This window comes from Aureococcus anophagefferens (assembly GCF_000186865.1).
Source record: "Aureococcus anophagefferens unplaced genomic scaffold AURANscaffold_1, whole genome shotgun sequence".
Taxonomy (NCBI): domain Eukaryota; class Pelagophyceae; order Pelagomonadales; family Pelagomonadaceae; genus Aureococcus; species Aureococcus anophagefferens.
This window is the reverse complement of record NW_008705561.1, coordinates 510,937-534,698: the sequence shown is the minus strand read 5'-3', so window position 1 is coordinate 534,698 and position 23,762 is coordinate 510,937. Positions and strand designations below refer to the sequence as shown.

At 72.7% G+C, this 23,762-nt stretch overlaps 6 protein-coding genes across 6 annotated transcripts; all 6 read right to left on the bottom strand.

The window, feature by feature from the left end:
• Window positions 1–1,597: 1,597 nt before the first annotated feature.
• Window positions 1,598–3,218, bottom strand: AURANDRAFT_18992 (hypothetical protein; the record flags this gene model as incomplete). Its single annotated transcript, XM_009033983.1, has 2 exons — window positions 1,598–2,893; window positions 2,967–3,218. 2 exons carry the CDS (start codon window positions 3,216–3,218, stop codon window positions 1,598–1,600), a joined length of 1,548 nt encoding a protein of 515 aa, XP_009032231.1.
• Window positions 3,219–8,794: 5,576 nt separating this feature from the next.
• AURANDRAFT_17580 (hypothetical protein) lies at window positions 8,795–8,998 on the bottom strand (the record flags this gene model as incomplete). The annotated part of the gene is made up of 1 exon (XM_009033982.1): window positions 8,795–8,998. A coding segment is annotated over one exon (204 nt), but the record flags the coding sequence as incomplete, so codon positions are not given.
• A 693-nt stretch (window positions 8,999–9,691) lies between these two features.
• Window positions 9,692–10,042, bottom strand: AURANDRAFT_18376 (hypothetical protein; the record flags this gene model as incomplete). The annotated part of the gene is made up of 1 exon (XM_009033981.1): window positions 9,692–10,042. A coding segment is annotated over one exon (351 nt), but the record flags the coding sequence as incomplete, so codon positions are not given.
• Window positions 10,043–12,437: 2,395 nt separating this feature from the next.
• Window positions 12,438–13,019, bottom strand: AURANDRAFT_19187 (hypothetical protein; the record flags this gene model as incomplete). Its single annotated transcript, XM_009033980.1, has 1 exon — window positions 12,438–13,019. The coding sequence occupies one exon, from the start codon at window positions 13,017–13,019 to the stop codon at window positions 12,438–12,440; it is 582 nt and encodes a 193-aa protein (XP_009032228.1).
• Window positions 13,020–15,815: 2,796 nt separating this feature from the next.
• AURANDRAFT_18372 (hypothetical protein) lies at window positions 15,816–16,622 on the bottom strand (the record flags this gene model as incomplete). Its single annotated transcript, XM_009033979.1, has 1 exon — window positions 15,816–16,622. One exon carries the CDS (start codon window positions 16,620–16,622, stop codon window positions 15,816–15,818), a length of 807 nt encoding a protein of 268 aa, XP_009032227.1.
• A 4,536-nt stretch (window positions 16,623–21,158) lies between these two features.
• Window positions 21,159–22,366, bottom strand: AURANDRAFT_51919 (hypothetical protein; the record flags this gene model as incomplete). The annotated part of the gene is made up of 2 exons (XM_009033978.1): window positions 21,159–21,982; window positions 22,047–22,366. 2 exons carry the CDS (start codon window positions 22,274–22,276, stop codon window positions 21,214–21,216), a joined length of 999 nt encoding a protein of 332 aa, XP_009032226.1.
• Window positions 22,367–23,762: the final 1,396 nt, after the last annotated feature.

Genomic DNA, 23,762 nt, shown 5'->3' with positions numbered 1-23,762 from the left:
TTGAGCGTCTCCTCGGCCTCCTCGTCCGCGGCGCCGCCCGCGGCGCCGTCCTCGGGCGGGAGCATCGCCGCCGTCGCCTCGGTCGCGGCGTCGCGGAGCTTGCCGAGGTGGCGGCTCCGCGCCAGGGAGTCGTCGGCGTCGACGTAGGCGCGCACGAGGGCGTCGACGTCGACGCGGACGGCCCGGGCCCGCGCGAGCGCGCGGCCGTAGTCGCGCGCGGTCTCGCGGCGCTCCGGCGCCGAGAGCGCCGAGAGCTCCGAGAGCCAGCGGAGCGTCGCGACGCGCCGCGAGTTGCGCGCGGCGCGCGCGGCGTTGCCCGGGCCGTCGCCCTGGCCCGAGCCGAAGCCGCGGCGCAGGAACGGCGACGCGCGCGGCCACCGAATTTCCAATTCGTAGCGGCGCCGCGCGAGGCGCCGCTCCGCGTCGGCCGTCGCCGCGGCGTCGCCGGCGGCCGCGGCGGCGCTCATCTCGCGCCGCGCGCGGTCGATGGGCCGCTCGTCGCGCTTCTTCCGGAGCCACTGCGTCGAGTGCGTGACGACGTCGCGCTCGAGCACCGCGACCTCGCGGTCCTCGCCCAGCGCCCTCCGCGCGGCGATGAGGTCGCCGTAGCAGCGGAGCCAGGTCACCTCGCCCCGGATGTGCTCCTCGCCGGGCCCGTTGCGCCGCGCGTAGAACCAGAGCGACGGGCAGACGACGCCGAGGTGGCCGACGGCGGCCCGCGCGTCGCCCGCCTCGACGAGCGCGGACCCGAGCGTCGCCTTGAGGTGCATCGCGGCGTGCTGCGCGTCCTCGAAGGCGACGGCGAGGAGCTCGCCCGACGCGTCCTCGCCGCGCCAGCGCGCCGGCGCGGTCTGGAGCGTCTCCCGGTTGCCGACGGCCGAGCGGAACGCGTGCTCGTGCGCGCGCCACCGCTTCTCCGCGGCCGCGAGTACGTCCACGGCCTCCGCCGCGGCGCCGCGCGCGAGGAGCTCCTCGCCGGCCTCCCGCGCCGTCTTCACGGCCGCGAGGACGTCGTGGATGAGCGGCACCTCGACGCGCGCCGCGCGGCACACCGAAGAAGCGACGAGGCCGACGACGAAGACGACCGCCGCGCGCGCGCCGCGGCTGTAGGATCGCACGGCGGCGGTGTTTGTAACTGTGGGCGCGCGGGCGGCGGGGCCGGCGTCGCCGGCGCCGCGGGGATCGTGCTTCGGCGGCGCGGCGCTCTTCATGAGGCTCTGCGTAACGTGAATCGATGAGCGCACCGCGGACGCGCCCCAGGACCGCGAAACGGCGGTGCACATGGTTTTCGAGGCCAGAGCTGTGGGTGTTGTGTGTCTGGCAGCCGCTGGCAGTCGACGCGCGCTTCAAGCGGCCGAATCCGGCGTCAACTCGTCGAGCCGAGCGAGCTGAGCTAGCCCGCGGTTCTTCAAGTCTTCGACATCCATCGAGATGTGGCACAATCTTTTGTCCGGGGTAGACCGGCGTTGCCCCGAATTACCCCGGCGCCCGGCGCCGGCGCCGCGCGACGGCGACGGCGACGACGACGACGGCGGCAAAGGCCGGCGCCGGAGCAAGCGCGGCCGGCCAACGCGGGTTGAGGCCTCGGTTACCCCCCCTACTTCGCCTCCTTCTGCCACTTGGCCATGAGGGCCTTGGCCTCGCCGGCGACGGCCGGGTTCGCGTGCTTGCGGAGCTTCGTGAAGTGGCGCGCGATGGTCTTGATCGTCGCCTTGGGCGGCACGGGGAGCGCGTCGAGCGCGCGGAGCGCGGCGACCGCCTCGTGGTCCCGCGCGTCGTCGAGGGACCGCGCGAGGTCGACGACGGACGCGCCGCCGCGCGCATCCAGGCCCCCCGTCTTCCGCGGCGGCGGCGCGGCGCCGTCGGGGAGCGCCCGGCCCCGCGCGTCGGCCACGACGGGCAGCGCGTCGAGCAGCGCGGCGCCGAGCGCCCGGCCGAACGCGGCCGCGCGGCCCGGCGACCAGCCGTCGCGCTCGTTGGCCGCGTCGAGGGGCGTGGACGTGTCCTTGAAGGGCATCTCCAGCGTCACGGACAGCGCGCCGTACCGTTGCGCGACCGCGTTCGAGCCCACGGCCATGTTCGCCTCGCCCGGCGCGTCGACGGGGTAGCCCAGCCCGACCTGGAAGTCGGGCGACCGGCGGAGGAGCGCGTCGGAGAGCGTCGCGAGTTGGTGTGCTAGGGAGTCGTCCCACTTGGGGATGCCCTCCGTGCCCGCGAAGAAGTTCGCGGCGATGGCCTCGTCGCCGTGGATATCGACGTGCGCGTCGAGGCCGAAGTGGTCCATGGCTTTGAGCACGTGGTAGACCTCGGGGCTCCGTTCCAGCGTCGGGGCGTCGTAGTTCGGGTAGACGCCCGACGCCCACTCCCGGTTCAGGTTCGCGCCGCCCGCGTTCGTCCGGAGGTACCCGGCGACGGCGCCGTCCGGGTTCATGTTCGGCACGACGCGGATCGTGGCGTAGCGCCGCAGTTGCCGCGAGAGCGGATCGTCGCGGTCGTTGAGGAACCGCATCAACCCCTCGGCGCACCACTCGGCCATGGACTCGCCGGGGTGCTGCCGCGCCGTCGCCCAGAGCGTCACTGGCCCGTCCCCGAAGGTGAGCATGTCCAGCGGCCGTCCCTCCAGCGTTTCGCCGATGACCGAATGGACGCCGAGCGCGCCGGGCGCGGACAGCTCCGCGACAACGCGCTCGTGCCGCTCCCAGGAGTAGGGCGCGAAGTACGCGAACCAGACGCTGTCTCGTTCCGGCGTCAGCTCCCAGGCGAGCTCGCCGCCGTCGTAGGTCGTCGACGCCACGCGCCACCAGTCCTCGCGGTCGTAGGAGGCGACGGTCTTGTAGTGCTCCCAGCCGGGCGTGTAACTCGCGTCGCCTACCAAGCACGACGGTGACGATTTCTCATCCCGGTCAAAGGCTCTCGAACATTGTCACGACCACAGGACGCCGCGCGTCGCCGGCGTTCTCGAGCACGAAGCGGCACCGCGCGTCGCGGACGCCCGACGCGCGGAAGTGGAACCACTGGAAGTGGGCCGTCTCGTCCGTGAAGCGCGTGTAGGCGTCGGGCCGGATCTTGAGGCGGAACTCGTGGCCGCCGTCGCCGCAGGCGACGTCGACGACCTCGACGTTGCCGCTGTCGAAGGCGGCGCTGATGGTCGGCGGCCGCGGCAGCGCCGGCGGCTCCAGCGCGCAGGCGGCGACGAGCGACAGGAGGCAGGCCTTCATTTAGGTGTTCGTGCAGGTGACGCGATTAGCAAGAGGTCGCGGATGGTGTTTCTTGCAGGTGACGCAGGGCTCTAAAAGGTCGCGTCCATCGATATCATCTGCGGCAAATGGTTGCACCTTCAACTCGAATGTTGAAGATCTCCCAGGGGCGGGACACGTGTTAGTGCGCGGGGACGGACGCGGCGAAGGCGGCGAGCTTGCTGCCCTGGCGCTTCGGGGCCGGCGGCCGCATGTCCGGCGGCGCCGGCGGCGCGTCCGCGTCGTCGAGGCTCCACGCCGCCGGCGGCGTCGCCGCGGCGGGCCGCGCGGGCGGGCTCTCGATGCTCGGCCGCGCCGCGGACTTGCGCCGCGGCGACCGCGTCGGCTTCACGGCCGCGCTGTAGTCGACGGGCGAGTGGGCCTCGGCCGGCGGCGGCGGCGGCGCCGGCTCCGCGGGCGCCGCGAAGGGCGAGTCCGGCGGCGACACGTAGGCGTCGGGCCGCGGGCTCGCGTCGCCCGCGGGGAACGCGGAGACGAAGGCCTCGAGCTTCGACGGCCGGCGCTGGGCGGCCCCCGCGGGCGAGCACGGGCCGTCGTTGCCGTGGTGCACCGCGGCCGAAAAGGCCTTGACCATGCTCGGGCGGCGCGAGCCAGAGTCCGTGCGCGCGCGGGGCCGCGGCGCGGCGCGGTCGCTGCCCGCGCGCACGTCGACGGGCGCGGGCGGCGCGGCCCGGGCCGCCGCCGGGGGCCGCGACCGCGACCGCGTCTGCCACGACGTGTCGCTCCGGAGGCCCCCGCGGACCCGGCGGCCGGGCCGCTCCGGGGGCGACTCGCCCGGGGCCGGCGTGGGCGCCGCGCCGGAGCCGTCGTCGCGCGCGAGGTCGAGCACGTAGTCCGCGGGCCAGTTCGCGGGGCGCGCGGCGTCGGCCGCGTCGTCGTCCGCCTCCGCGAGCAGCTTGGGGAGGCACCGCCGCGTCTCCCGCTCGAGGTCCAAATTCGCCGCGCACATCTGGCCCCAGGACGCCGCGACCATGTCGCTCGAGCCCCAGCACGCGGCGACGGCCTCCAGCGGGACCTCGCCGTCGGAATCGTAGTCGCGCCCAAAGGCCACGGTGTAGTCGGGACGGGCGAAGCGGTCGGGCTTGTCGCTCGACCCGCAGAGCCACGCCGCGAGGGTCGCCATCTCGGGCTCGAGACCACGGGTGGGACAAGTCTTCGCACAGAAGGACGCGGTGCTCTCAACTGTTGCTCCAAAGCGCGGCAAGTTGAGAGCTTTGATATGCGCCGCCTCTAGATTTATATCCCCTTGGCGCCGCGGCAACCCTGGATCAATATTGGCTTCAACAGGGTAAACATCTCGTCGAAGCTCGAGGTGGGCCTCGCCGCGGCCTCTCGCAAGCAGCCATGTACGCGCCACCGATGGGCGGCCCGCCGCCGCCCATGGGCGGGTTCCCGCCGCGCGGCCCGCCCATGGGCGTGCCGCCGCCGCCGATGGGCGGCTTCGCCCCGCCGCCGATGGGCGGCGCGCCGCCGCCGCCCATGGGCGGCTTCGCGCCGCCGCCGCCCGGCGGCTTCGCGCCGCCGCCGCAGACCATGGCGCCGCCGCCGCCCATGTCCGCGAACCCGCCGCCGGCCCTCGCGCCGCCGGCCGAGGCGCCGGGCCTCGCGCCCGCGCCCGTGCTGCCGAGCGTCGCGAAACCCGAGGACGACGACGAGGACGAGCCGCCGCCGCCCGGCGACGAGCCGGGCTTCGGCAGCAAGAGCCCGCCGCCGGAGTACTTCAACGACCCGTTGCCCTGCGAGGTCGCCTACGGCGCCGAGGAGGAGAAGAAGGGCCTCGAGGTCGCGTCGGCGTATAAGACGGCCGCGCGGGCCGCGGAGCCCGGCGAGGTGCTGCCCGGCCACGCGTGGCGCCGCGTGGAGAACGGCGGCGTCGCCTACTGGTACAACGAGGCCACGGGCGTGAGCCAGTGGGACGAGCCGCCCGAGGTGTCCGGCGGCGGCGCGGCCGCGGGCGGCGCGAACAAGCCGCTCTACGACCCCGCGGTGGGCCCCAAGAACGACGACTTCGACGCGCTCTGCCAGGCCGCCGAGGGCGACTCGATCTGCGAGCCCATCGGCGACGGCGTGCTGCTGCGCATCATCGTCAAGCCGGGCCAGGACGAGGACGCGGTCCTCGACGTCAAGGACTACTGCGCGATGGTGAGCTTGCGCGCGCCCATCGAGGACCGCTGGTGCAACCAGGCCTTGCTCGCCTTCTGCCGCCGCGCGCTCCACGTGCCCCAGCGCGAGCGCAACGCCGTGAAGATCACGGACGGCGACGAGTCCCTCGACAAGATCGTCCACATCCCCGCGCTCTCGCCCAAGGAGGTCATCAAGCGCCTCCACAAGAAGAAGGACTTCGAGGTCGACACCAACGACGTCGAGAAGTGGATCCGCCACACGGAGCGCAAGCAGAAGGAGGAGGAGCGCCGCATGAAGCGCCGCAAGTGGGCCTAGGTGGCGTAACGTTGACGTGCATGTTGAAGAAGCTCTCACGGCGGCTGCTCTCCGGTCTTACCATTGACAGCATCCCCTCCCCGGACGGACGCAGTCGAGCGCGCGTCCCCTTCAATAACTACTAGTAGTCCAACTTCGTCGTGATGCAGGACGCGCCGCCGGTGGCCGCCGAGCAACGAACGTATCGCTGCTTCTCGCAGCTCAAAGGCTGGACGAGCGGGCCTGCGGTCACGCGGAGCGACCCGTCGTGCGTGCGCGTGGCGTGGGTCGTCGCGGAGGCGCCGCGATTCCTGCGGGGTGGCAAGGCGACGTGGGTCAAGCCCTGCGCCGGCGCCTGGCCGTCGGGCCTGAAATGCGCGTCGCGCCGGTGCGCGCAGCGGGACGAGCCCTACGCCGTCGAGAAGTACTGCGTCGACTGCGGCTACGGCGTCTGCGGCGACTGCGCGTGCCACTCGGGCTACGGCCACGAGTCCGCCGCCGGGACGTGCCGGTGCTGGTTCGGCAACTTCGGCTACGGCTACCACACGCAGGAGCCCGCGCCGTATTTCGGGGGCTCCGGCGGCGGGCCGGCGTACGTCGGCCCCTTCGTGTCGGAGGCGCAGCGCGGCGCGGAGGACGCGACGCTCCGCAACTTTTTCGCCGACGAGGATCGAGGGCCCGGTCGCGGCGCCGCGTGGTACCAGCCGACGCAGTGCGCGCGCGAGGGCTGCGCGCGGTGGCCGACGCTGCGCTGCGCGCGGTGCAAGGTGACGCCCTACTGCTCCAAGCACTGCCAGAAGCGCGCGTGGGTCGAGGCCGACGTCTACGGCAAGACGCACCGAGAGCTCTGCGGGCCGCACGTGTCCTACAAGCGCCTCGCCGCGCGCCAGGTCCCGGGCGCCGTCGGCGACGCGTCGCCGGGCGACCGCGAAGAGCGCTTCCGCGCGGCCCTGGGCCGCTACCCGCTCGAGGACGGCTACGTCTTCGCGGGCCGGCGCGTCCCGCCGCTCCGCGACCTCTGCGCGCGCGCGCTGCCCGTCGGCGCCGAGATCCCGCCGACGGAGCTCGAAGTGTCCCACGGCCGGAAAGAAGTCGTGACGCGAATCGAAGCGTTCCACCGCGTGCGCGAGGAGGCCGGCTTCGGCATCGAGAAGAGCTACACGACGCGCGTCCGCGTCTTCGAGAGCGCCGCGGCCGCCGCGGCCGCGGCCGCCGTCGCCGGGACCGAGGAGGCGCCCACGCCGGAGGAGTTCTCCTACGACTACGACCAGGAAATCCGGCCTGGCAAGTAAAGACCATGCCTCTCTCTCCTTCTGGTGGGGATCTAGCTGGACGCAGGTAAGCAAGTTATCCCCGCCCGGGGGGGGGGTCTTCATATGCCATTACTCCCGGCGCGCCCGCACTCGTCTCGGGCGCGCGCTCGCCCCCTCGGAGGCGCGCGCGCGCCGTCATCCGCGGCCGCCGCGCGGGGGGCGCTACGGGCAGCCCGCCGGCCTCGTCCCGTTATAGGCGTCGCAGACCATCTTGAGGTAGTCGAGCTCCGCGGGCATGCGCATCTCGCCGTCGACGACGAGCCACGGCGTCCGCCCCACGGAAGCGTCCGCGGTCCTCGCCGCGCTTTCGCGGAGCAGCGCGTCGCCGGCGGCGCCGCCGGCGCAGGCCTCGAGCGCCGCCGCGTCGACGCCGTGCGCCGCCGCGCATTCGCCGGCGTTGCCCGGAATCGCCGTCTGGTTCGCCATCACGCACGCCTCGAAGGGCCACCAGACCTTCGCGTCGCCGGTGATGTGCCGCGCGCAGAGCATGTGCAGCGCGCCGCCGCAGCCCAATCGCCCCGCATCTTCGCCGCAGTCCGGCGTCGCGCCGCGCCATTGCAGGAAGAACCACGTCTCGAAGTCGATGATGTCTGGGACACCGGGCGCCTGCATGACCTGCGAGTCCCAGCTAGCGCTGAACTCGCCGCACGGCCCTCATTGCGCCATCTCGAAGACCTGCACGGGGACCCGCGGCGCATCCGGCGCCGCAGCGCCGAGCAGCGCGACGAGGCTCAGGACGAGGGCTGCCATCGTCGAGCGAGAGGCTTCCTGAAGCCGTGCTTGAAAGAGGCTTGCACTTCAACACGAAAATCACCATTATGCTTCTCGGTGGATGCGGCTCTAGGCCGCGCGGGTCGCGCGCGTCTTCTTCGTCTTGGGCGCGCCGGCGGCCTCGCCGGCCGCGGCGCGCGCGGCCTTGGGCGCCGCGCGGAGGAGGTGGAGCGGGACGCGCGGCTCGTCGTCGCCGTCGTCGTAGTGGACGTCGAAGGTCGGGTCGCGGCTCTTCGTCTTGGGCGGGTTCACGGCGACGATCGTGCCCGCGTGCCAGTGCGTGCCGCCGTTCCACCGCGCCTCGATCGCGTCGCCGGGCGCGTAGTCGTACGTCGGCGCCGCCGGCGCGGGCGCGGGCGCGGCGGGCTCCGCGCGCGACGGCACCTCGCCCGTCGCCGGGCACTCGGCCTCGACGGCCTCCTTGACCGGCGTCGCCTTGGCGGCCCGGGCCTTGGCGGCCTTGGCCTTGGCGGCCGCGATGGGCTCCGCCGCGCGTCGCTTGTAGGGCACGCGGACGATGAGCGGCGCGGCCGCCGGCGCGGGCGCGGCCGGCGCGGGCGCGACGGGGCCGCGGCGGCGCGTGGCGTGGCCGTGCGCGGCCGGCGCGGGCGCGGGCGCGACGGGCGCGGGCGCCGCTGGCGCCGCGCGGCGCCGCGCGGCCGCGGGCTCCGGCGCCGCCCTCGCGGCCGGCGCGCCGCGCTTCTTCGCCGGGACGGCGGCCTCCTCGGCGCGCTTGCGCTGGAACTCCGCGCGCACGGCCTCGGCGCGCTCGTCCGCGCGCTTCTGGGCCGCGGCCGCGGCCGCCGGGAGCGCGTCGCCGGCGGCGGCCTTGGTCGCGCCGACGCCGAAGAGGAGCTTCATCTTGTCGAAGTCGAGCTTCGCGTTGTCGCTCCGCACGGAGCCCGAGCCCGCGAGGTCGATGACGGCGTTGGCCTTGACGTCGGGCTTCGCGTCGTCGCCGGCGGCGGGCGCGGGCGCGGGCGCCGCGGCGACGGCGGCGGCGGCGGCGCCCTCCGCGCCGTAGAGGTGGTCGCGCATGCGCGACTCCACGGAGTCGCGGAGCACGAGGCGGTGGATCGTCACGTCGCGCTGCTGGCCCATGCGGTGCACGCGGCCGATGGCCTGGCGGTCGAGGGCGACGTTCGTGCACGGCTCGACCATGACGCAGTGGTTCGCCTGCGTCAGGTTGATGCCGCACGCGCCCGCGCGGATCGACAGGAGGAAGATCGTCGTCGGCGGCGACTGCTGGAAGTCGGCCAGCGCGCGGCTCCGCGCGGCCATGGACATGCTGCCCGTGATGCAGCGGAAGTCGAACCCGTAGTTCGGCAGCTCGCGCATGAGGTAGTTGAGCGTGCGGTTGAACTGGGAGAAGACGAGGACCTTGGCCGTGTCGTCGTCGTCGCGGACGTCGACGAGCTTGGAGATCAACGCGCGGAGCTTCGACCGCATGACGGGCCCCGACGCCGTCGACGCGGCGCCGAGCTCCTCGTCGTCGTCGTCGATCTCGATGGGCGCGCCCGACGAGTCGCCCGCGGCGGACACGGCCTCCTTGCCGCGGTCGGGCAGCTTCGTCGGGATCGCGCCGCCGGAGCAGGCCTGGCGCAGGGGCCGCAGCAGCGCGTGGAGGTAGAACGTCGCCCTGCGCACGGCCGCGGGCCCCTCGAGCTCGAGCGCGCGCACCTTGGCGACGGCCTGCTGCTCCAGCGCCGCGTAGGCCGTCCGCTCCTCGGCGGAGAAGACGACGTCGACGACGTTCTCGGCGATGGGCGGCAGCTCGAGGAGCTCGCGCGCGGACGACGCGTAGGTCATGGCCTTGGCGTGGCGCATGACGAGGCGGCGCAGCAGCGACACGGGCCCGGCCGGGTAGCCCGGCTCGTAGTTGTCGAGCGACCCCGCGGCCTGGAGCGGCCGGACGAGCACGTTCTCGAGGCTCGCGTGGTCGGACAAGGCGTCGACGCCGACGAACTTGAACTGGCCCGCGAGGTCCGCGAGGGATCCGTTCGCGGGCGTGCCCGTCACGGCCCAGCGCCGCGGCGACGCGAGCGCGCAGCACGCGCGGCTCTGCTTCGTCGTGCCGCCCTTGATCGTGTGGGACTCGTCGAGGACGACGCGCCACCACGCGAGGCGCTCGAGGGGCGGCGTCCAGCGGCGGCCGCTCGTGATGCAGGCCTTGGCCTCCTTGGTGTTGCCCGCGTAGTCCGACGCGAGGACGGCGTAGGTCGTCACGACGATGTCGAAGTCCTTGAGCTGCTCCGGGTCCGTGATGCGGCTGCCGCCGTAGTAGCGTTAGACCCTGGGCGCCGCGGCCTCCATCTTCTCCGTCGCCTCCTGGACCCACTGGCCCACGAGCGACACGGGGCAGACGACGAGCGTGCCGCGCGCCCGCGTCTTGCCGCCCGTCGCCGCGGACGCCCACGCGTCGGCCCACTGCTGGGAGTCGCGGTCCGCGGGCGCCGGGTTCGCCAACACCAGCGCCGCCGTGATGACGGTCTTGCCCATGCCCATCTCCTCGCAGAGCAGGCCGCCCGCGGGGCCCGGCGCGTCGCCGGCCGCCGGCGCGCGCTTGCACGTGTTCAGCGCGGGGCTGTAGAGCAGGCCCGGCGCGAGCGGCGCCCAGACGTGGGCGTTCGCGCCGCCGGGGAGCCGCTCCTGGTCGAGCATCCACCGCACGGACTGGCGCTGGAACGGCAGGAGGCGCACGGACAAACCCGCGGGCTCGGCCTCGTGCTCCGCGTGGCCCCGGTTCTCGAGGTCGCCGAGGAAGCCGCCGACGGAGCCGCCCGCGCGGCGCGCGCGGGGGGACTCGAAGGCGCGCTGCTCCTCCCTGAGAGCGCCGAGGCTCAGGGCCTCCAGGCCGCAGTCCGTCGACGCCCAGCCGCCGGCCGTGGAACTCCGCGACGACACGAGCCGCTCGCCGTCCGCGGCGTCCGGCGCCACCCAGTCGAGCGCCTCGTCGTCGTCGTCGCGAAAGCGGCCCGTCGCGTGCTTGGCGACGTCCGCGGCCCCGAGCGCGCGCGCGACAGCGAGGATGTCGACGCGTTTCTGCCGACTCTGGCGGACCTTGCCGCGGCCCGACTTGCTCCACTCCGCGGGCAGCTTGAAGCCCTCGGGACCCACGTAGAAGGCGATGGTGACGACGCCGCGCGCGACGACGTCGGACGCGTTGCGCCGCGGCTTGATCTTCGCGCCGACCTTGGCGACGAGCGCGCCCGGCCCCTGCCAGGACGGCTTCGTGAAGATGTCTTCGGCGAGCTCGTAGAGCTCCGCGGCCCGTTTCTTGTCGTCGGCGGCGACCGTCCCGTCGACGATGTAGAAGCTGCTGCTGCGGTCCCCCACCACCTGCTTGAGGCCGTTCGCGATGGCCCGGCAGACGACGCTCGGCTTTTCGTTGATGACGCGCGCGAACGCGCCCTCGGCCGCGGCGCGCTCGTCGTAGCGCCAGCCCGGGTTGGCCGCCCAGTTCTCCTGGTAGTCGCCCTTTTGGCGCGGATCGTCGGCCTTGATCTCGACGGCGATGTCGAGCCGGCCCAGCAGCGGCGCGCCGGCGACGGCCTCGAGCCGGCGGTCGCAGCCGCCGCGGCCGCCGCGGTGCATGCCGCAGACCTCGCAGGCGTCCTTGCTCCGGTGCGCCGCGACCTGCTCGCCGCACGTCGCGCACGTGTGGGCGACGGTCACGACGTTGTCGCGGTCCACGGTCACGTGCTCCTCGTCGTCGTCCGAGTCGGGCCCGTCGCTGTCGGAGCCGTACATGTTGTGGAACATGCCGCCGTAGCCGCCGTAGGTGTCGACGTCCATGGTCCAGAACCGGAGCGACAGCGCGGCGCCGGGGGCCGCCGCGCGCACGATCTTGAGGTCCCGGGCCGCGCGGCCGTGGTCGTCGGCGACCTTGTAGCAGACGCAGCCCGGCTCGAGCGCCGCGGACGCGGCGACGCAGTCCTTGTCGACGCGGCCCCGCACGTAGAGCACGCGCGGCCGCGACGACGCGCCGAGCCACTCCGCGAGGACCGCGCACTGGTCGCAGCCGCACTTGGACTGGAGCGCGCCGTTCTGCTTGCCGTTCGCCTGCTTCGCCTTCTTCTTCTTCGCCTTCTCGCGCGCGTTCTGCCAAAAGGAGGAGCCGGCGTGCGCGACGCAGTGGGCGCCCCACGACTTGCAGTCGCCCGCCGGCGCGTCGCAGACGTAGCAGTAGCACTGGGCGCAGTGGCCGGCGCAGACGCTGAGGCTCCCGACCTGGAACTTGTGCTTCGGGCAGTCGCCGCGCGCGTGGGGGAGCTTGCACTCGTTCTCGACGCCGAGGATGGCGACGTCGTCGTCGATTTCGATGATCTCCTGGTTCGTCGGCACCGTGCGGCGCGCCGGTTGCGATGCTTCGGTCTTGACCATTCTTCTATTTGTCTTTTCGCGGTCGTGGACGAGCTTCCGGCGGCGGGTTTTGCGCTCGAGCGCGGGCGTGAGCTCCCGGCGGCGAGTTTTGCGCTCGAGCGCGGGCGTGTGCGTTCGGACTAGCTCTCGGCCACCTGTGCGTGCGCTCGGACTGGCTCCCGGCGGCCCCTGCGCGCGCGTCGACGCGACGAACTGTCAGTTTGGGCTAGGGATCGATCTGGGTACCCGGGTTGTGCAGCACCTCGAGCCAGCTGTAGTTGACTCAAAGGTGCAGTCCAGGTTTACGAAGACCCCCCTAGCCCAGCCCGAAGCCGTCCTTGAGATTGATGATGCCGCAGTTGTGGATCTTGCAGTCGTCGACGGGCCGCTCGTTCTTCGTCGGGAGCGCGCCGATCTGGCGGATCGTGGCCATGCCCTTGACGACGCGGCCGAAGGCGACCGCGGTCTTGTCGAGCCAGTCGAGCGCGTTGAGCGTGATGAAGAACTGCGTGTTGTTCGTGTGGGCGCCGTCGTTCGCCATGGCCAGCACGCCCGGCGCGTCGAACTTGACGGCGAAGTTCTCGTCCGCGGCGTCCTCGACGATCTTCGCGGAGCCGCCGCTGCCGTCGAAGATGTCGCCCGACTGGACCCAGCCCCCGGGGACGACGCGGTGGAAGGGCGCGCCGCGGTAGTGGAGGAGGAGCTCCTTCTTCTCGCCGTGGCACTCCGCCTCGCGCTTGCCGAGCTCGCCCGTCGTGAGCGCGCGGAAGTTGAAGCACGTCTTCGGGCAGAGCTGGTTGTAGAGCTCGAGGACGACCTTCCGCGGCTTGTTGTTCTGCGTGTTCGCGTTGAACTGGACGTCGAGGAACACGAACTGGTGGCCCGTCGCGTTGAGCATCTCGAGGTAGCGGGCGTGCGTCGACGCGTCGAGCGCCTTGTTGTCCGGCGGCGCCGGCGCGCGGCCGAGCTCCTCGGTGGCCAGCGCCTCCAGTTCCCGGTCGCCGCCGACGTAGTGGAACGCGCCCTCCCACTCGATCAGAACGAGCGGAGATTTCGCGTGGCCGCTACACTTGCCGCCGACGGATACGTTCTTCTCGGCCAGGTAGACCTCCCAGTCCGGCTCGAGCATGGGCAGCACGCTCAGGGCGTAGGAGCCCTCCGTCGCGCCGGCGCAGATCTCCTCGCCGACGGCCGCGGCCTTGCTCAGCTTCACGTCGTCGGCGAGGCCCGCGACGACGATGGTGCAGTCCGTCGGCGGCGGCGCCGGCGCGGGCGTTTCCTCTTCGATGGCGTCGCAGTCCTTCGACTCGTCCTTCGCCTCGTCCTTCTCCTCGGACGGCATGCCGACGCAGCCCGAGAGGGCCGTCTATAACCGAGCGCTATCGTCGAGCGGATACAGGCCAGAGGTGCCGACGAGGTGCACCTCCTGATGGTGGGAAATCCTTGCCCGATGGCGCGCCGCAGGGCGCTCATGCTCGTCGCGCTCCAGTGCGCGTCGGCCTTCGTCGCGCCGCAGCGATCGCGCCTCGCGCCGCCGCGACGACGCGTCGCCGTCGCCGCCGACAACCGCGTCGAGGACCAGCTCGCCCTCTCCGGCGACGTCGCCGTGCTCTTCCTCTACAGCTACATGCAGAAGGTCATCGACTCGCTCTACACGCTGGCCTCCATGGTCTCGGACGACGTCGCCACCGACGAGATGGACTTTTTCCGCGACCCGTCCTTCGCCGCGGCCGTGCTCTCCGCCGCGTGGCTCGCGGGCGTGAGCACCCAGGGCGGCCACACGTTCGCCGCGACGCGCAGCGGCGTGCCCAACGCGCTCGCGACCGTCGCCAAGGGCGGATTTCTCGCCCTCGGCGTCATCATCGCGGGCCTCGCGGCGCGGAGCGCCGCGCTCGGGCTCGACGTGTGCCCGCAGGACGTCGGCTTCGCCGCGGGGCTCCTCCCCGTCGTCGGGTCCTGGCGGTACGTCCTCGCCGAGCAGACGGACCTACCGTAACCCCGGGTTGTAGATGTCGCGGTTCTTCCAGAAGGTCCCGTAGTAGTTGGATTCGCCGTGCCTCCGGTCGTGGAGCCTGTCCCGGAGCGCGCCGTCCTGCGCGAAGAGGTTCTCGATGCGCGCGTGGGGGTCCTGGGACGGCGACGTCGTCCGCTCGGACACGGTGTGGAAGATGTGGGGCGCCCGCCAGCCGCAGGGCGCGGCGACGTCGCCGCCGGCGCTCCGCGCCTTCGCCGCGCGGCCGAGCGCGCCGGGTCCCGTGACGTAGAGCGACGAGAGCTTGCCTTCCTCGGGATAGCGCCGCGCCATGACGGTGTCGACGACGGCTCGAATGGTCTCACGCAGGACGGGGTGCGACGGCGTCGACATCATGAAGCCTACGGGGACGTCCGGTGAAGCCTACGGGAAAGCCGCCCGTCGCGCACCGTTCCAGAGGACCAGCGTTTCCGCTCGGTCCTCGGACGTCGCCCAGAGATCGCGGCAGACGTAGAGGAGGTCGCTGCGGTTCGTCAGCCGCGCCCGGCGGTCCTCGAAGCCGTCGACGAAGGCGTCGACGTCGCCGTTCAGGCGCATCTTGCAGTCCAGGTAGACGCCGCCGCAGGCCCTGAAGGAACAAGGTGATGGAATGTTTGAGCGCGTGGACGCACCAGAGGATGCAGTAGCGCCAGAGATCCGCGCGGAACGCCCAGGGCCTGAGCGTGGCGAACGCGGCGCTCACGTTGGCGACGCCGGCTGCCGCGAGGCGCCGGTCCAGGGCGAGGATGCTCGCCTCGAGGGCCGCGTCGTCGTGGAACTCGAAGCGCCAGCCCGCGGGCCACGCGGCGCCCCAGTGCGGCGTCGTCAGGTTCCACATCTGCGTATCGAATTTGCCCGTGTAGTAGACCGTGCGCCGCAGGCCGGCGGTCGGCGCGGCGGCGTCGCCGCCGCCGCAGATGCGGTCTTGCGCGCTGCCATTAGCGACGAGGAGCAGCCCACTTACTATTATCTCTAGCCACCATCGTGACATATAAAAATGCACCGAGACGTCAACGCTGGATTCAACTTTTTGAAAAAGGGGCAGCCTGCCCGCTGCACAACCTCTGCGCGGCGCACCGAGCCATGTCGTACCCGCCCCACATGGCGCCGATGCCGCACGCGGCGCGCGGCATCGACGTCAAGGCCGTCTGGGAGGACCTGGACAACCAGGAGCGCGAGCTGAAGCGCGAGGCGGTCACGCTGCGGGAGATCTGGCACAAGACGACGGAGATGCACGCGAAGAACAAGGAGAAGCGGGAGGAGTTCGAGAAGAAGGCGAACCAGCACTTTCTGCCGGCGGACGCGCGCGTCGTGCTCAACGTCGGCGGCCAGATCTTCGAGACGACGGCGGGCGTCCTGTGCCGGGACCGGTGGAGCGTGCTCGCGGCGCTGTGCGAGGAGAACCAGAAGCTGCTGAAGGCGGAGCCCGACGGGTCCTACTTCCTCGACCGCGACTGGTGGGTCTTCCGCCACATCCTGCAGTGGCTGCGGAGCGGCGACCTGCCCAACGACCCCATGGTGCTCATGGAGATGCACAACGAGGCCAACTTCTACCGGCTCCAGTCCCTCGCGACCGCGATCCGGGAGCTGCCCGGCGACCCCGAGGAGCGCTTCGCCGGGTGCTAGCGACGGCGACCGGCGACCACCCCGAGGACCGGGTGCGAGCGACGACGGCGCATTTTGTTAGAACGTAAAGTGGAAGGCGACGTACTGGCGGATGGAGCAGTAGCAGGAGAGGAAGATGCCGATGGCCGGCGCCCAGTAGAGCACGCGCTGCGCCGCGCCGTCCAGCAGGGCGAAGGGCCCGCCGTCCTCGACGATGGACCGGCCCAGGTCGAGCACGGACTGGCCCTCGGTGGCGCCCGACGCGTCGGAGATGATGCGCGTCGTGATGACGTCCGTCGGCGTCGTCACGTACGCGCCGATCGCGCCGCCGAGCGCGCCGAGCGCCGCCTCGGCCTGCAAGGTGTTCACGTCGAAGACGATGTCCGGCGACTGGAGGATGAAGGTCTTGAGGCCCTCGAAGATGGCGATCTGGATCGCGCCCATGGGCACGTCCCGGTAGAGCGACGACGACCACGCGAGGAGCACCTGGTCCCGCCGGCTCTTCTCGGCGACGATCGACGCGAGCGCGTCGCCGAAGCCGTCCGCGATGCCCGTCTGCGTCATCGTCTTGCAGGCCTCGGACGGCGCGCGGATGATGGACCCGCAGAACTCGCCGACGCCGCCCGCCAGGAGGTAGACGAGCAGCGGGTTCGCCGCGCCGAAGGCCGTGCCGAGCAGCGCCGTCTTGCAGACCTCGTAGACCCCCAGGTAGAGCGCCGACGACGGCGCCTCCTTGAAGACGTTGCCCAGCAGGCCCTTGTAGAGGCCGCCGACGTCATCCAGTAAACCCGGCTCCTCGCGCAGGAGCACGGCGGCCTTGCCCTCGAAGACCTCGTCGTCGACGGCGGCCTGCGCCGCGGCCTTGGCGCTCTCCTTCGTCTGCATCTTCGTCTTGATCGTGTCCACGGGGTGCATGATGCACGTGGAGATGATGGACGCGGCGGCGGCGGAGGCGTAGTTGACCCACTCGGGCTGGGCGTCGAGCTTCTTGAGCACCGTGTTCCTCCGCTTCAGCTCCGCCTCGAACTCGCGCTGCCGCTCGAGCTGGAGCTGGATCTCCTGGCGCCGCGCGCGCACGTCCGCGATCATGGCCTCGCGCTCCTTCATCTCCGTCTCGACGAGCCGCTTGAGCTCGGCGAGCGCCGCCTCGGACTGGGTCTGCTCCTTGGACGGCGGCGGCCGGAAGAACGACGGCAGCGCGTCCTTGGCGGACTTCTCGATCTGCGCCTCGAGGTCCAGCGTCTGCCGGTTGAGCGCCTCGACGCTCGCCTCGAGCTCGCCGAGGATCGTGTCGATGCTCGGGCTCCCGAGCGCGCCCTCGCGCTGCTTCGCCTTCTTCTCGCCGAGCCGGCTCAGCTCGTCGACGCTCAGCTTCTTCTGCGGCGGCGTCGACGTCACGGCCGCGCTCGACGGCGCGTAGGACGCAAACGCGGGCTCGTCCGCGAGGACCGCGGCGCCGATGCACGCGGCGGCCGCGCCGCCCAGAAGCCGTCGCCGCGACAGCGCGGCCGGCGCGCGCGGTGCCCGCTCCATCGAATTCGCATCCTGCGTGGCGTCGCGCCGCAGGGCGCGTCGCCGCAGGGCGGACGCGCCGCGCCGCGGCGGCTGGACGAGCGGCGTGACGACGGCGACCCGGAGCAACGCGAGGACCACGAGGTGCCGCATGCTGCCTGTTCCGCCGCTCGGAGTCAGACGCCGCTCCGAGGGCCTCGCCCACCTGAAGAAATCTATTTGCTCCGTCACGGTCGACCCATGCACAGGCACGGGCAGCCCCACCCCCGGGGCGTCGTTGGGCAGCGCCTGCGACGGCCTCCTCGCGCATATGCGGTCGAGCCAGCGCGTCCAGCGCGGCAGCGTCGTCGGCGCGGCGCGGCGCGCCGGGGCCGTGCCCCTCGGCGATCTGCCGCCCATCGACAAGCTCGGCGTGTCGCTGCGGCGGGAGGAGGTCGAGGCGGCGAAGCGCCAGCTCGACGGGTCCTTCGACGCGCGGCGCTGCGCGTCCGGCGGCGGGCGCACGGACCCCGTGCCGTCGCCGCGGGAGCCGCTGGAGCTCAGCGACCCCGGCCCGGCCCTCGAGGAGGAGGATTACGGGGCCGACGACGGCCGCGAACCGCCCGCCGGCGACGAGAGCCCCGTCGCCGCGCTCCTGACGCGGCTCGCGGACGAGGCGCGGCACCGCATCGTCGTCGAGAAGAACTGGCACTTCGAGTTCAGCGGCGGCCGCCACTTCGACCGGCTCCCGCCGCGGCTCCAGGTCTGCCTCGTCGGCGACTGGCTCCGGAAATTCGTCCGGGACCTGCCCGGGTGCCGCCACGCGGCGTCGCTCGGCGGCCGGAGCTTCTGGGGCGACTGCGTCCTCCACGCCCTGTTGAAGTCGCTGAACGCCCTCGTCGAGGAGGAGCTCGCGGCCGACGACGGCGCGGGGCCGCCGCGCGAGGAGTGGCGGCTGACGGCGACGTCGCTCTGGGCCGCGGCGACGGACGGCGCGCGCGCGCCCGTCGACGCCGGTTCCGCGGACCCGGGCGAGTGGCGCGTCCTCGTCGACTGCCTCGTCGCCGAGTTCCTGGCCAACGCGACCGCGCGCAAGGTGCTGAGCGGCGCCGTCGCCGTCGAGGACTGCGGCGCGGCGCTCGCGGCCGCGCTCTCGGGCTCCTACGCCGCGGACGTCGACGTCGACGGCGGCGCGCTCCTCGGGCCCTGCCTCGTGCCGCGCCGGACCTGGACCGCGCGGGACCTGCGCGAGGCGAACGCGCTCGTGGCCGCGCTGGCGGGCCGGAACTGCGCGGAGGCGGACCTCTTCGAGCCCGTGGGCTGGCAGGCGGCGAAGCCCGAGGACGACGTGCGCTACCGCCCCTTTTCGCGGGGGGAGGAGCGCGGGCGCATCGGCCGCGTGCGGGAGGCGGTGGACATGATGCGCGAGGCCGAGCGGACGGCCGGCGCCGCGCGCGAGACGGCCCGGGACCTCGTCGAGGCCGCGGAGAAGGAGATCCGCCACGCGAAGAAGAAGGCGAAGAAGGGGCCGAGCCGCGACGCGCTCGAGGCGGCGAAGCGGAGGCTCGCGCACGCGCGCGACAACGTCGACGACGCGCAGATGCTCTGGAAGGAGCAGTGCCACACGCTCTGCGAGGGCGTCGGGTTACTGTTGCGGGCGCTGGCCCACGCCCAGGACGACGGCTGGGTCCGCGCCCTCGTGGACGCGCTCCGCGTCGACGACCCGCGCGGCCCGCTCGCGGCCAAGGTCGACGCGTTCGACGTCGCCAAGGCGAAGCTCTCCTGCGCCGACGCGACCTTCAGCGAGTTCGAGGAGCTCCAGGACTACCTCGTCGCCTGCCACTCCATCTGCGCGCCGGCGCCCTACCTCTGGGCCCACCTCAAGTGCCGGCCGGGCGAGGAGGAGGACGATCGCGCGGACGACGTCGACGCGCGCGTGGGCCAGCTCGAGCTCGACGCCGACTCGCCCCGCGCGCCCCTGGAGGCGCGGTTGGCGGCCCACCGCCGGGAGTAAAGGGAGCCTTCGATCGACCTGGCGAGCCGAGGAGCTCATTTTTGCCACACTCTGAATACGCTGGAATGGGACTCGCAGAACGCCTCTGCTTGCTCCGTCCGCGCTCCCACTGAGAGGGCCCCGAACTTGCGAAATTCGAGCGGCACAGTATGTCTGATAAGAAGGTCGTGACCCTCAAGACGTGACCCGTGGCGGGGTGGGTCCTGTGTAACCGGGGCCCCCTCGAAACGAAGATCAGGGAGAAGCTCCCCGACTACGAGGTCGAGCACGGCTGCGGCTTCCCGTTCATGGTCTGGAGCGAGGTCGACGGCAAGTCGTCGGAGAAGGAATGCGTGCCCGGGTACTACTTCCTCCCCCCGCCGCTGTCCACGAGCGTTTGCGCGACGTCGCTCGACAAGACGGCCGCGCTCGCCGCCGCCGCCGCCGCCGGCGCCGCGCCCGCCGCGGAGACGATGGAGCGCTAGATCGATACGGCGTGCGACCGGAAACATGACGCCGCGGAGACGACGGCGAGCCCCGACGCCGCCCGAGTCCCCGCGGCCGAGACCGACCCGTCGCCCGCCGAGATCCCCCGCGTAAGCATACCCCGTACTTCGCGCGCCTGCCAGACCCGCCGCGTGTACTAAAGGCCCCGTACATATACTTACGACGGGCCCTCCTGGGCCGCCTTCTCGCGCCGCACGGCCGCGCGCGCGTCCTTGCGGATCTTGCCGTTGTGCTCGCGGAACGCGTCGGGCCGGCGGAGGTCGTCGAGCGGCGCCGCGCCGGCCTCGAGCGCCTCGAGGATGCCCGCCACGGCGTCGTCGTCCCGGCCGAGGTGGCCCGCCCAGTCCCGGCGCAGCTCGTCCGCGCCCCTGGCGCCGGCGATGTCGCCCTCGCGCACGAGATCGCCGCACGCGTCCGCGCCGTACAAGTTCAGACAACTTTGGAGCGCGAGCGCCGTCGCCACGGCCACGTTCAGGCTGTCCTGGAGCCCGTTCATCGGCAGGTAGACCCTTTCGTCCGCGGCGTCCAGGAACGCGTTCGACACGCCCGTCGACTCCGTGCCGACGACCAGGGCCAGCCGCTTCGGCAGCGCCTTCGCCGCGAGCCACGGCGCGTCTTGGTCCAGGACCTTGGCGCCCTGGCCGAGGTCCGTGCACCAGATCTCGCAGCCCTCGACGGCCCGCAGCGCCGCGACGCACGCCTCCGTGGATTCGAAGGTCCGCAGGCTCAGGAACCGCGCCGCGCCCCGTCCCAGCGACGCGTGCGCCTGGTCCAGGTCGACGTCGCCGGCCCAGGCGCGCGCGGCCTTCTTGTTGCGCCGGTCGCGGCGCGACCCGGGGGTGACGCGGACGATCGTCCCGTCCTTGTAGCCCGCCGCCGCGAGCTCCGTCTTCGACATCCGCTCGCGGGCCGCGTTCCTCGCGTCGACCTCCGAGCTGTAGGCCATGTCGTTCATGCGCTTGCCCGCGGCGCGCGACAGGTAGAGCGCGTCGCCGCGCGGCGGCTGGACCAACCAGACGTGCTGCACGCCGAGGGCCTCGCAGGTGCGGAACGCGGCGCTGAAGTTGTGGCCGTCGCAGAGCCGCTCCATGACGACGATGACGCGCGCCGTGCGCCGCCGGAGCACCGTCTCGATGCGCCGCGCGAGCCGGTCGGGGTCGCCGGGCTCCTCGAGCTGTTTGGGGGCGAGCTGGTTCGCCGGCAGCGCGTTCTCCGGGCGCAGGCTGTAGGTCGCCGTGCGCCGGCGCCGGTAGAGCGCCAGCGCGGCCGCGGCAGCTGCAAGCGCGGCTGCTGCAGCTGTCGCGAGGCGCTTGTCCATGCTCGCCATGCTCGCCTAATGACCGAAGGCCAGTGAAGGCGTCGACGGCACCTTGAACTTCAACACGAGTGTTTGACGCGCCGAGCGGACCCGGTAACCAAGAGGCGAAACGCGCGGCCGACATGCTTACGCGAGGGTCGCGGCGACGGATCGGACGCCTTCGACCTCTACTTGCTGAGGCCGCGCTTGAGCGCGATCTCGTTGATGTTCCACTTCATCTTCTGGCGCGAGATGGGCATGACGCGGCGCATGGCCTTGAAGGTCTCGGCGGACATGTTCTCGTACATGTCCTCGAGGCCCCGCTGGAGGGCGCCCTCGGTCTCCTCGACGAGCGCGGCGACGGCGGCGACGTCCGCGCACTTTGCGGCCTCGACGGTCTTCGCGCTCTGGAGCTGGACGTTGCCGTCCTCGAAGTAGTGGGCGCGCACCCGGACGGAGCCGGAGACGGCGTAGCCGGCCCCGTCGACGGCGGCGGTCCACGTCGACGCCCAGCCGCCCGCGTAGAAGTTCCGCAGGTTCACTTTGTCGCCGCGGATCGCGACGGCGAGCGCGCCGTCGAGCGCGTAGACCGCGTGGTGCAAGTCGCGGGAGCCCCGGCCGCCGTAGTGGCCCGCGACGTAGGCGCCGATGGCCGCGGCGAGCGCCGCGCGAGCGGGCTCAAGCGCGTGCTCCTCCGGCGCCTCCGGCGCCTCCGCCGGGGGCGCCTCGCGCGACGGCGCGGCCGCCTCCGCGTCGTCGTCGTCATCCGGAGGCGCGTCATCCTCATCCGCCTCCGGCGCCTCCTCGGGCGGCGGCGGCTCGTAGAGCTTGGCCTCGAGCGTCGCGTGGTCGACCTCGTAGACGCGCTTCGACTCGCTCTCGACGTAGCGCGTCGGCGCGACCTCGCTCGCGTCGCAGAGGATCACGCGCGCGCCGTCCTCGGCCACAGCGACGCGCCTGCGTCGGGAGGTGTCGTTCGGGGGAAACACGGCGCGGCGGAAACGGGCGCGGGATCGCGAACAGCTCGCGCGTGTTGTACGCGCGCGCGATGCCCGCGAGCATGCCGGCGCTGAGGACGCCGTCGTCGACGAGCTGCGACGCGTCCTTGAGCACCTCGCCGTACTCGCCGGGGGGCGCCTGGAGGAGGAAGTGCTGGACGATGGCGAGCTTCTCCGAGTCGGAGAGCGCCTCCTCTTCCTCGCTCGCCTCGCTGCCGTCGACGACCGTCTCCTCGGCGTCGTCGTCGGCCATGTTTCAGTGCGTCCGTTCGGGGGGGCGCGGGGCGGCGAGCGAGGCGTCGCGTCGACGCGGTGAGATGAGCGGCACAGCGCTCGTCGCGTTTTGTGCGATCGAGGCAGCCCAGCGCCTGCACGCCCACCGGCGCCGTGCGCGTCGCTGCCCCGCGCTGCCGCTCGACGCGCCGCGATGGCGAAGAAGAAGGCGCCGAAGAAGACGGCCAAGGAGAAGGAGGAGGAGTACCTCGAGCAGTGCTTCGTGCTGTTCGCCTGCGCCGTCTTCGGCGGTCTCTTCTGGTGGTTCTGCCAGATGGAGAAGGCCGGCCCGGAGGAGCTCTGAGCGGCGCGCCGGCGCGGCGCTGGGGCGCGGAGGCGGTCCAGGCATCGGCGCAGCGCCGCATCCGTGACTTCGCGCGCGCCGCGCCGCGACGGCGTCCGCCGCTGCTCGACGGCGTCCGACGCGGCGCGACGGCGTCCGCGCTTCGGCAGGACGGAGCCGACGCGCCGGGAGCGCCTCGCTCTGCCTGCAATGCGCTTGCGACGGCGCAGACATGCTCCGTCGCCGCCGGCGACGCCGTGGACTCAGATGCTCCCTTCGAGAGGCGCCGCGAGCCGTCCGGCGCCGCGACTTGCAACGCCGCCAGCCGATCGTGCTCCTTCGCACCGCCGACGGAAAGACAAGAAGCCGCGCCCGACAGGCTCGAGCGCGAATTGCCGGCTCGAAGGCCGCGCGCGCGTCCGAAGGACCGCCGTGCCTAGAGAGTCTGGGCGCGCAGCCCTGCAGGAGAGTCCTCAGGAGGCACTCGCAACGCACAAGCTTAGACGCTCTAGTAGTGTGTCAGTAGCCACCGGGGCTTGCGCTCTAGCGGCGAGGTAGCCGAAGAGAAGAGGCGCGCGTCGCTCGCGCGGGGCGCGCCTCAGGCGTAGCGCTCGAGCGAGTCGTCCGAGTCGTCGTCCTCCCAGCCGACCCGAAGCTGGAACCCGGGGGGCGGCTTGGCGGCCAGACCCGGGGGCCGCGGCGGCGACTTCGCGGCGCGCCCGACGGCGGCGTCGCGGCGCTTCAGGGCGCGCGCCGACTCGCCGTAGCTGCAGGCCGCGATGCGCGCCGCCGCGTCCGCGGCGCCGCGCGCGCGGTCGAGGACCACGACCTCGGCGCACTTGACGGTTTTCCTGACGGCTTTCTTTCCACCGCCCGTTCTTTTTTCCGCGTTCTTCGCGATCACGTATCTTTCCGCGTTCTTCGCGATCACGTAGGCCACCCGGTCGCCGATGGCGACCCAGGCCTCGCCCGCGCGCATGTCCGCCGCGTGGAGGAAGAGGTCGTCGGACGAGGCGTCCGCGGGGCGGACGAACCCGTATTGGGTCCCCTCGCCGCGACCTCGGACTTCGACGACGGTCCCCTCGCCGCGCGTGCCCGGCTTCGGCGGCGCCGGATTCGCCCCGGGCGGCAGAGACTTGAACGCGGAGGCCACCGGCGGCGGCGGCGGCGGCGCGTCCGCGCC